Raw genomic sequence first — 12427 nt, 5'->3', positions numbered from 1 at the left:
AGGGCTACTGGAGGTTGACCAGCTGGGGAGGGACCGTGGGAGGGCTCCAGGGCGTGTCTGGCCCGTCTCGCTCAGTCCCGATCGGCTGGGCCCCAGCAGCAAGCTCACCTACCGGTCAGAGTGTCTGTCGCCTGGTGGTCAGTGCACGTCATAGTGAGCGGTTGAGCGGCCTTAGAATATCATTAGCATATTACGCTTTGATCTGTTGAACGGACGACCGGACACTTAGCATATTAGGCTTTTATTATATAGGATGAGTTTCTGGGCAACCATTAGTAGCTGCTAATTCCAGCTTTCCAGTTCTCATTCATGAAGAATCTGACTGGGGATGGAGCAGAGGGCTCCCAGGCAGTGAGACACAGCATGGTCTGAGAACAAGGGAGCCAACAGCATCCTCAGAACTACAGCTTTCTAGCCCTACATGAGAAAAACATTAGATATCACGGTGAGTAAAGGAAAAAACATAACAGATACACTGACGCCCGAGGACAATATTGTTCATACGGCTTCCTGACCGACTGCAGATGGTAACGGTAATGGCTTTGAGGGAACAGAGGTGCTGAGAAAGCACACATACACCCCTGTCCGTTATCGGCCGGACAGGGACCGGCACTTAGGGAAACCAGACCGAGCTAGACGATTATTTCTAATTGCCAACACCGACCTCAGCACAGGAGATCAGTGAAACCACGGGCGAGGTCACATTCCCTAAGTCGTTCTCAGGAGGAATTACTGTAGGAAATCTCCGCAGCTGAAAGAGCAGAGACTTCTGTGGCTGGGGGACCTTCCCTCCCGGAGAACCTGCCCGCACCCCGCACCTGTCAGAGGAGCAAACTAGCAGGACTGCTCGCCAGAAGGTGGCCGGACTTTCCAACACGCGCAAAGCAAAAGCACCATCCGTTCCTCTTCAGACTGGCGAGGAGGCTCTGCAAAACCGAAACTCTGCCAGCAGACACGTGGCTGGGCCACACTGAAATTCAATCAGGACTCATCATGCTTGGCCTCACCCTTACTTTCTCCTTTGGGTCTAAAAAACGTGGATAATTAAATTATTTTAAGTCTCCAAATACAGACGATTTCTTAGGGCTTTAAGATATCACTATGGAAAGAAATCCTCAAAGTAACAATGCCTTAAACCACTGAGTAGAAATCCAAATATCACCCACAATGTAAACATATAAAAGATACACACATGTGCACACTCATTTTCAGGCAATACACAAAGCTTCAATAAAACGGAGAACAATAATTTCACACATGGACAGCAAAGGGGCTACTTCAGCAAACGTTTATTTTGGTGCTTATTTTACAGAGAACTTAGAACAGGCGCCCACTGCGCAGCGACGGCGAGTCACCTTCCGGCCTTTGCTTCTCTCTCCTCCAAATCCAGATGCTGACGCAGAAGTGGCTCAGACGCAGTCCACTTTCTCCTCCACGGGCTGCTCCGTGAGAGAATTATAAACCATGAACCTGAACTGAGTGAACGCTGGCAGTTTATTGCAAGCAGCACCTGTGGCCGAGGAAAGAGAATGCCGCCTGGTTACAGGACGGTCCTGTGTACCATGGACACAGACACCACCTGCTGTCCGACGAGGCCACGCGGAGGGTGCTGCATCCTCTGCCTCAGTGCCCAGGTCGACAGTCCCTGAGGAAGGGACCTGTGGGTGAGCCATCGCTTTGAACCCCAGAATATAGGCTGTTTTTTTGCTCTATAAAAATGCTACTATTATTTACTGATCCCATATTCTTTTCTTAGCAAAAAAAAAGCATTTTTCAGGGTATCTAAAGATTTTATTCCCCCAGCCACTAGCACGTGCCCATCTTTCACCCAGAACCCGCCCCTCCCAGGTGCCCTGTTCTTTCCTGCTCTTCTGTTCCCATAGAAAGTGCAGAATTGTTGGTCAAGACACTCTGGATCTAATTAAGTTCATCTCACTGACGTGGCTTCCAGCCGCCCTACCTACCTGTGCACAGACATGTGGAGGGTGTCCCCCTAATGCCATCACTTTCACTATAAGGGACCAGACCAGCGGTTCTCAACCTGTGGGTCGCGACCCCTTTGACAGTCAAAAGACCCTTTCACAGGGGTTGCCTAAGACCATCCTGCATCTCAGATATTTACATTATGATTCATAAGAGTAGCAACATTACAGTTATGAAGTAGCAACGGAAATACTTTTATGGTTGGGTCACAACATGAGGAACTGTATTTAAAGGGCCAGAAGGTTGAGAACCACTGGACTAGACTCATCTACAATTATATAATTATCACCTACAATTTTAAATTCAGCCATCATTATATCATCATCATTTTACATCCTATTAAATCCAACTCTGAGCCTTTTAAGGTTTACTTTTTAAGAGGAAATCAATGAAACTGACTTATTTTATACATAAAGCCTTTCCCTCCCATAAGTTATATTGACTTTTTTTATCTCAGTACTTAAGAAAAGAGTAAGAAATTCTTCAAACACGTTTTTCAAATACAGAACTGTGGGAAGTAAAAGATCAAAGCTCAGTAATAAGCAGTCTAACCTAATAAGTCATATTGATCAGTCAGCTGTGTATCTTCCCCATCGGGAAACGCACTAATGAGAAGCCGCGGCGGCTGATCCTGAAACGCTTTGAAACCATGCTAGGCTCCGACAGAACTTAAATGAAGCAAAGGACCTGCTCAGTACAAAAGTAACTCCGCTAACTCCTTAGGCTTACTAATTACTATACGTTTTGTACCGTGGCGCCCCAAGAAGATCTAAATGACTAGGACATTTAAATAATAAATGGGGAAGAAGCAGGGAAGATAAGTTACCCCTTTCTACTTCTAGTTAATAACAGCATAGGACTCGATTCGCCCATCTCAGCACAGACTGAGCAGAAGGGCACTCAGGACAGCGGGCAGAGGACTCGGAGCGAAGATCGCATCGCAGCCCCCGTCAGCTGCAGCGGGGCCCACGTGTATTGCTAAGGCTGTGGGTCCTGACAGATCCTCGGTGAACATTGGCCCAGTGCCTACTCAACATCCCCCATTCCCATTGACTAGGAATAATATACATACGGATGTTCAAAAGGGTATGTCTTCATCAACGTTTGCAAGTTCGCACAAAGACAAATTCCAAACACGACTCACCATAACTTCCGGTCACATTGGCACATATGACAGCCCCAAAGAACTTCGGAAAATACTTCTGGATTCTTGAAATCACTTTCTGGCAAGCTGTGGTGGGACTTTCTCCTCCTCTCATGTATTCTACAGCTTGGTAGCTGATTGAAACAGAGGCAACACTTGAGAATCAAAAATTAAACTAACTCTAACTTTAGTTACTTTAAGAGAGGAATCTAAAACTATCAAAATTGTCAAGTTTGACAGAATAAATTAACAGGCGGTGGCAGCAGCGGGAAACGCATGCAGACCTTGATACGATGCCTGTCAATTCATCCGCCCATCAGGTTCGGAGGACTAGTATTTTGGAGTAACTGTTACTCAGTAATAACAGCGGAGGTCACAGAGGACAGAGGTCATCTTTAAGAAACAGGCCACGATCAATAGGAAAAACACTGGGCCTGTGCGAAGCACCTCCTTGTCATGATTATATCCCAGGGGTTGGACACAGTGCCTGCATTTCTGACTTTTATCATCAGTTACCACAGCTCCTGTACTCATGGCCTTACATCATTTACATGGATCATAAGTATCCTCATCTGTGCAGGCGAGTGAGAAATATGATTTTATTTTGAGAGGACCAGGGTTACTTAGTTTGAGTGATTATGCTGTCAACGAGACAGGGACAGGGTTGTGAGCAGACTTTCTCAGAAGCTCCTGCACACACATTTGGATTACGCGGCAGGAACGTTACGATCCACCTCGATAGACAATTCTCCTCGAAGGGTGTCAGAGTCACAAGGGTGGGAAGTGGCACCTGGGCAGGAAGCGCATCAGTATGTCCCCATCGCCAGTGGCCGCGGCAGCCCCGGCAGTGTCGTCAGCGTAGGCGCCGGCTCCGGGAATTGGAGAATCTCCGATTCGACTGTGGGAGGACACAGCAGTGAATTAGGACCGGAAATCAGTGGCAAACTGAAATTATTTTATGAGCTGTTTCAATAATAGCAGCTCTTTCCACTTAGCCACGGATAACTGTTTTAAGTAATTTCTTCATCAGAACACAGAGAAAAGGATTTTCATAAGTTTCAACTTGGATTTCCACAAACCTCCGTTAATTCTCTAAGAATTTGATACCAGCTTATTTATCAAGATGGCACAGACTTACAGTGACTATTCCACTACTCCCATCCCGGGTCATCCACTTTCTGAATTACCTCAACAGGTTCACATTCATTTTCCTCCCCTACGATCGACTTCTGCTTTCTAGCTAATGTGCCCAAACTGTACCGAAGTGTTTCGTTGTCACAACCCGTCAATGCTTTTCTATTACTCTGAAAAAAATCCAGAAATCCTGCACTCACTTAAGACCCCTTGCAATCTGACTGGTCTTCCTCCCCGGCCCCGACATTACAGTTTCCCTTCCAGCCAGCGGGGGCCCTGCACTGTGTGAAGGACTCCGGCCCTGTCAGTGCCTTCACCTGGACGTCCCCTTCCCTTCCCGAGGCTCAGGCTCAGCTCCCAGCATCACCCTACTGGCCTCCCTGACTACTCAGCCTAATCGGCTCCCCCTCGAGCCCCCAACTCTCAAGCACCCAGGGCCTCCCTCCCCTTTGGCACTTGGCAGACACTAATCTACTCTCTGTCACAACCGTTCATCTCGGCCATGAAGGTAAGGCTGTCCTTTGCTTCTGCACCTCCCAAAGCAGCAAGCACATACAGGTTTGCACTCAGTGTATACTTGTGAGAGCTGTACTCTTAGAAACACTGACCCATGTATTTTGAATTTTATACCATTAGTAGATGTACCAGCAGCAGTGTGTCCCGTCTTATGGATTGCAACCATGCCTGGAGTTAAAACAAAAAATTCTTTGTAGGTATCAACTATAAAGTTTACCTCAAATATAACCAAATAATGGAACAGTTGGTGAAGTAAATTTCCTCTTTCGTGAATTTCAGGTAGAATAGGACATTTGGGAATACTGCAGATGATACCAACTATAACTTGTGCTTTTTAACGAGCTGGTTTCACAGCATCATCTGGTGGACACCCCATATTCTTATTCTTCAGTTTCCTCAGTTACTTTTCAAGGCTTTTCCAAAGGTCATTCCAGAGACAATCACTGACACAGACTAATAGAATTTTTCAACATTACAGCCTGGAAAGATCACGTGAATGTGGCAAATGTCAAATTATTACAGAGCTAAACAGAAATAAACATTAAAAAGCCACAAGTGAATAGTCATTAGATATTAGGGTCTTGTATAAGGTAACGTGTCAAAATGTGTACAGATCCTAAGGAAAGAATGCATATGTGTGTTTGTGTGTGTGTGCGCGCGCACGCTGTATGTAGGTACATATCTTTAAAGTCTAACTTGCCAGTTAAAACTATCAAAAACACCTCTCCCACATGAATAGGGATGAAAAAGTTAAGAACCACAGAAAGGCAATTAAAAATGGCTTAACTTTAACCACAAAAACTGTATCAAAGGCAAATTACCGATTGTGTCATGACCATAATGAGCTCCCGTCTCTCCATAAGCAGAACCATCCTGCTTTAAGATACCGGGTGGCTTGTAAGGTCCACAGTATTTTGAAGCATCTGGGATAACATTCTGTAAATAAGATTTAAGTTTTATTTCTTAGAAAGGGCGATTTTAGAAATCAGCAAGTAGTTACGTACAATCACGAACATTAGCAAGAACTCAAAAAGACATCTGGCACGTGAAAGATAAGAATTAAAAGCCAAAGATTAACTGAGCCTTCTGTGAACAGATGGATATAATTTTACTGAGTACCTCCTGGTCTCAGACTTACACATTGTGGGGGGAAAATCTACTCATTCTGGAAAAGATCCCCGGCTTTTCTCTTTATGTGCCTAAAATTCTCAGAATAATGGCAGACATTAAGTGAAGACTTTGTGTTTGATATTAATCCTCAACAGAATTAGGTCTGCAACCTGACCTCTGAATTTCATTTGTTCCCTGGGCCAAAGAAGAATTATCAATTCAAAGCAAACTCAATTTTAAAACCATCTTTCTTTCAAAGCCAGGTTCAAGTGAACGTAGTCTAAATTTTACTCCGATTCCTTTATGAATCTCAAAGGCTCAAGAAAATAACCCAAATTCATAAAGTTAGGTGGAACACATGGATTAGCATTACAGCAAGAAGCGGACTTCTCATGTCATATCATGAGTGCGCTCAGGGCCGCCCTGACCTGGTTTTACACAGAGGCCTCTTTCAAGCACTAACCCCAGACACTCCTGGGACCCTCAAAGGTAATTAGGATTTGGGGAAGAGACAGATGAGCGGCTGCGACAGCCCACAGTAAAACCCTGAATGGCAAAGTCAGACTGACCTAGGCTCCAAGCCCCACAGTGGACAGATCAAGTACCCCACGGGTAACATACCAGGCATCTAAAAATCTAGAGCAGAGGTTCTCAACCTGTGGGTCGCGACCCCTTTGGCGGTCGAATGACCCTTTCACAGGGGTCGCCTAAGACCAACCTGCATATCAGATATTTACATGACGATTCATCACAGTAGCACAGGGGTCCTCAAACTACGGCCCGCGGGCCACATGCAAATACAAATATTGTATTTGTTCCCGCTTTGTTTTTTTACTTCAAAATAAGATATGTGCAGTGTGCATAGGAATTTGTTCAGTTTTTTTTTTAAACTATAGTCCGGCCCTCCATCGGTCTGAGGGACAGTGAACTGGCCCCCTGTTTAAAAAGTTTGAGGACCCCTGCAGTAGCAACATTAATGAAGTAGCAACGAAAATAATTTTATGATTGGGTCACAACATAAGGAACCGTATTTAAAGGGCCAGAAGGTTGAGAACCACTGGTCTAGAGACTCCAGCCCCACCAGGGCGAGATCCTGGGGAACTGCACAGGGGTACAAGCTAAGGGATACTTTAGACCAATGGTTTCCAAACTTTGATGTTTTAGACTTGGAAACTGTTGTTCAAAGGAAATACAAGCAGAGCTGTTCCGATTGAGGCAGGTCCCTCTCCCCGTAAGGGAACCTTCCAAGTCTGACAACTATTCAGCTCTCTCCTGAGGACATTCAGCAAGGAGGCTTTCGGAAACACCGAAGCCAGGAGTCAACTTAAAAACTTAAATCATCCATCGGTTCTAGAGTGTAACCAGGGTGCTAACCATCGCCTTAGGCACCAGGTAGACAACAGAGAGCAGAAGGGACGTCACTCCATACTGTGAAAGCATTTACTTTTCACGCGTATGTGTACACACCCTCCAATAATTGGGCTGGCAATTCCGAGCAAGCCAATCTGCATGCAGCGCTCGAGACGTATCGGTAGACAAATCCTCGTTGACAAAGCCCATACTCTCCGCAAACTTGGTGGCTGGGGATTGGAAAGAAGAGAAAAATGTAAGTCAGTTAATGATCGTCTTCTAAATAAAATCTATGTGCGGGAGGTGCTGTACTTCAGCCGTCTCTCCCGTGGGGTACACCATCCCAGAGGACACAGCGGGTCTTCAGACACGAACAATTTTAGGGCCTCAGCTTCTCGACCTCAGCTTCCGTGTCCTTCCCAAAAGCGATCTGCTCGAGGCCGTTGGGGTATGTGCTATGACGGTTGTCCTTTCCTCCCTCCCTTCCCCCACAGCCTCCCTTCTTCCACGTTCCAGAAAAGCAGGCACGCCTCCCGCCAATGAGGAATCCTATTGCTCTAACGAGGGCGCAGTGCTCAGCGTGGGAAAGCTTGGAGACACTGGAGGGGTAACGGGAGCCCACGACAACCAGACCCTTCGCCTGTCACATAGTTTTCAACAAAACTGGACACCACCTGTTGGAGCCGTGAGCTGATACATGGTTAAAAGTCAGTTTTGATTGCATGCTTTTGGTATGAACCGGGAGTGCCATAGCAAAGCTCCGTCTGCTCCCATCGTCTCAAGATAATAATGCTCCCCGGGTCTTAGGCTTCTAAACGGTGTTTCAGGGAGAGAACTGGAGCCGAGTCCTCTTTCAGGCCAGCAATTCCCCATTTACAGACAGTACACTAACTTTTTAAAGTCCTATTTTAAAGGTGAAGAAAGTGAGAATTTAGAAGTAACAAATCCAAAGTTAAGTAGGTAGTAAGTAAAAGAGCTGGGATTTGAACTTGGGTCAGCTTTTATCCACTGTTTCATACTGAGTCCTTTTTTCACAGTGAATACAGACAGAAGATTAGACGCTTCAGTAGAGTGAAAATATACCTGACTCTCCCGCTAGAAGTGTGTGTGTGGTGTGTTCCAGGACTTTCCGCGCCACGCCGATAGCGTTTTTAATTCGTCTAAGGTCACCGACTGCTCCTACATTCATGGTGGTGCTGCAAGAGAAAACAGTGCGGTGAGATTTATGACGGCATTTCCACAGACTCGTAGATTAAAAAAGCACTGCTTTACTTCAAGCCACAGTCATCTGTAGAATAAACACCCACTTAATGCAGAAGTCACAGCACATCCATGAAGTTCGCCCACATTCCCACAACTAGACAAATGAAGCCAGTTTCCCACAAACTCGCACAGCACTAGGACTCTCCGTCTCCCCTGGCGTGGTCTCCTACGGCTTTGGAAGGGGTGTCAAGGCCTCATGTCAGGCAGAGCACAGCATTTGTGGGCGGCGGTGGGTGACTGCTCGCCAGGTCAGGGACAGAGTTCTGTAGCTCGGGGCTGTCCTGTGCAGAGCCTACCTTCCTCCATGGATATTTCTAGGATGGATAGGACTTTGCTTTAACTGAGAGGGAAACCCCGTGTTTGGAAAGGCCAGGTAACAAGCTGGGGGTTGTTCCCGGTGACAAAGCTTATCTAATCACCCATCTAGCTCTCAGTGGAAGACCGGTCAACTATGGTGTTGGCTGCGCAGGAAGCCACGGTGCAGACGCCTCGGTCCTGGGAGCGTCCTTACCCGTCCATGATCATGGCGTCCAGCGTGGTCTCCCCAAACTCGTCGGGGCTTCCTCCAAAGCCCACGGTGCCGTCACACTGCTCGCGCTCGCACGCCGCACAGCCCCTCTCCACGGCATCCAGGGCGGAACCTCCGGCCACTAACGTCCTCCAGGCTGCTCAGCAAATGCCAACAGAGTGCGTTTCAACCCAAATGCAACAAACCAGAAATGTTTTGAGAAATCATATTTTTAAAATGACTTTTCACATTTATCTCTAAGTTAAACTGAACTTTTAAATTAGTGTATCAAATGCGACAAAGGAATCGGAGTGATGTACACAGTGGTATAGACAAAGTTATTAAGGCAACTACTTACTGTGAAGAATTCAAAGATTTTGGCTACTGATGAAAGAGGGTTTCCCCCCCCCCCCCCCACTTATTAAAACGTATTTCTACTGAGTGTGAGAAAAAAAAAATCCTCTCCTTCAATTTAAAGTTATAACGGAAGCTGCTAAAAACATTATCTGTACATTGAAAATTCATTAAATCAAAGCCTTAAAAATGTATCATTAAAACTGTGAATTACTAATACTTTTATTGGGGTAGCACCTACCATAGCAAGTTTCAATAACAATTCCACAAGAGCATATAATTACAGTACGGGTTCAAATAGATTCATTTAACCTCCACCACAGCTTTCCAGGTAAGTACTGTGCAATTATTATCCTCACTTTAAATAGGAGGAAACAGGCCCAGAGAGGTTCAGTAACTTATTCCAGGTCACAGGATAGCAGGTAGCAAGCCAGGATTCAAAAGTAGCCATTTTGGCTGCAGAGCCCATGCTTTTAGCATTGAAAAGGAAACAAACAAAAACAAACAAGTCTTCAATGGTCCATTTCTTTACTAATTAAAAACAACAACACACGTTCCTTAAAGGGTGGGTGCTGCTTTGGGCAAATAGTGTAAGTATTCCTCCTGGCCACACCAACTTGAAAGTGTATTCTGAGAAGCTGTATGCACCAGACAGGAACTGTACCCTGCCTGGGCCCCTGCACTTTCCTTCCTCATTGTCGCTGGGAATGAGTTCCATTGGCCTGTTTCCTCATTTTCTATGAATGCATTCACTGCTTACAAGTCCAAACTGAGCTCCACCGAATTCTGGAGCCAATTCTGCCCCCAGGAAGTCCTATTAGCAACCTCAGGCAGGGTCTGAAATTACTCCGGGTATTGTGTCTTGAAATGAAAGAAACACACAATGCAGTGAGAAAATGGCTAGATAATGGTCTGTACAGAGGATAGGCACCTATAACAAGGGCAGTACATCAGGAGGGGCTTCCTGGAGGCGGCAATACTTTCACTACAATCCTGACTGCAAATGAAAATCACTTAGGGAGCTTTACACACACACACACACACACACACACACACACACAGAGATGCCCTGGTTCTAGCAGACAGCGGTTCTCAACCTGTGGGTCGCGACCCCTTTGGCGGTGGAATGACCCTTTCCCAGGGGTCGCCTAAGGCCATCCTGCATATCAGATCTTTAAATGACGATTCATAAGAGTAGCAACATTACAGTTATGAAGTAGCAACAGAAATAATTTTATGGCTGGGTCACAACAGGGGGAACTGTATTTAAAGGGCCAGAAGGTTGAGAACCACTGCTAGGAGGCGGGGGCCCAGGCACTGATATTTCAGACAAACTCCGCAAATGGCGTTAATCCTCAGCTGCGACGGGAACCCTGCTCTGCAGGTAGCAAGTGCTCCTCCCGCCCTACAAGCGGATGCGGTAGAAGTGTACACAGAACTTTCGTTGGGAAATCACCAGTCGTCTGCAGAGCTGGGGTACAGGGCATTCCTGGGAGAAGGGAGGGTTAGAATGGAGGCGGAGAGGCGGACAGGAGGCAGCCGGTGACTAAATGTAAATCAGGGAAAACGGCACGGGCGCCCGGGGCGAGGGGACGCAGCGAGACCCCGATGCCCCGCCGGCAGCCCGGGGCAGGCCAGGCAGGCGCGGGGCCCCACAGGGAGCGAGCGCAGCGCCGCACGGGGCAGGGGGCACAGCGCAAGGGGCGCCCCAGCGGGGGGTGGGGGGGCGGCTGGAAGGGAGCCTGCGGGCGGCCTGGCGCCGGGTACCCCGGACCCGCGCTCCCGGCGGCCGCGCCCCGCAGCACAGCCCGCCCCGCCCCGCACCTGCTTCGGTCGCGTTCCGAAAGGGCCACGTGTTGAGAACCAGGGGCAGAGGCCGGGCGCTGCGCGCGAGGGCGGCGCCGAGCAGGAGCTGCGCGCAGAGCAGGAGCCACCGCCGCGCCATGGCTGCGGGACCCGGCGGCGCGGAAGGACCTGCGGCCGAAGCTCGCGGGTCACGTGACTGCCCGCCCCGCCCACCTGCCGGCCGCTGCTTCCGGGAGGGGGCGGAGCTTCCGCAGTCTCGCGAGACCCGCTCCCGCCACACATATATCTGCCCGCGGGAGGGCCTGGGAGGCCGCCCAAAGCTCCCTGCTGAGGCGGTGCGGTTCTTCTCGCTCTGCTCTGCTCCTTGTTGAAGGCAGATTGCGCTTCATGTGGGAAAATTAACGTGAAATTACGCAGCCCGGGGGGGGGCGTGGCTCTAGGAACTTTTTAAGTTTGATTGTAGGTTTTCCGTTTAATGAAAAGTTGGGGCGGGAACGCGATTCCTGGCCTTGGGCCTGGGGCGGTGGTTGAGGGCACGGGCGCTGCTGCCCAGGAGCCCTTCAGGTTGGCTTCTCCCACCCCAACCCCAGCGGCTCCCCCGCCGGAGGGTCCCGAGGACTGCAGAGAAGGAGGGTCCGAGGCGCAGAGAGGGCGCCCTGCAGCCCCGGGAGCGCCCGCCTGTGCCTGGGGCTGGAAGCCTTCTAGGCCTTCCCCTCGCCTGGAGGCCGAACCCCTGAGTCCTACGTAACCATCTGACCGAGTCAACCCGGAGAAAGGGAAAGGGTAGAGGCCCAGCCAGCCCAGCCGAGGGTGTCCGGGGATGGAGAGCAGGGAATTGCATTGAAGACCCACAGGCAAGTCCAGAACACCAGGGAGCGGTCTTCCTTAGAGGAAAAGAAGACGTGGAGGGAGGGCATTTGGAACAGAAGCTCCCTGAGAAAGTGGGAGTGCCATGGGCAGCTGCTGATTGGCTGTCACACCTGGAGTTGCTCCCTTCTGATTGGCTGTCACACCTGGAGTTGCTCCCTGCTGATTGGCTGCCACACCTGAAGTTGCTCCCTGTTGATTGGCTGCCACACCTGGAGTTGCTCCCTGCTGATTGGCTGCCACACCTGGAGTTGCTCCCTGTTGCTGGGTGGAGAGGAAGTCTTCCCCTTTTGGCTGCTGTACCATGCAAGGTACCTACCTGCAGGCGTGCCTTCCTCTCCTGTCCTCCCGGTTCCATTCTGAATGAGTTTTCCTTTATTCACAGTCACAGA

General features: G+C 48.7%; 1 protein-coding gene across 1 annotated transcript; it reads right to left on the bottom strand.

The window, feature by feature from the left end:
- Positions 1-1274: 1274 nt before the first annotated feature.
- Positions 1275-11355, bottom strand: AGA (aspartylglucosaminidase). The gene is made up of 9 exons (XM_059685791.1): positions 11187-11355; positions 9012-9165; positions 8321-8433; positions 7355-7467; positions 5599-5713; positions 4870-4945; positions 3918-4025; positions 3128-3261; positions 1275-1510 (listed from the first exon to the last, which is right to left on the bottom strand). The coding sequence occupies exons 1-9, from the start codon at positions 11305-11307 to the stop codon at positions 1410-1412; spliced, it is 1035 nt and encodes a 344-aa protein (XP_059541774.1). The 5' UTR covers positions 11308-11355; the 3' UTR covers positions 1275-1409.
- Between the last annotated feature and the right edge of the window lie 1072 nt (positions 11356-12427).

This window comes from Myotis daubentonii, chromosome 2 (assembly GCF_963259705.1).
Source record: "Myotis daubentonii chromosome 2, mMyoDau2.1, whole genome shotgun sequence".
NCBI lineage: Eukaryota > Metazoa > Chordata > Mammalia > Chiroptera > Vespertilionidae > Myotis > Myotis daubentonii.
The sequence above is the reverse complement of the archived record's forward strand: the minus strand, read 5'-3'. Positions and strand labels throughout refer to the sequence as shown.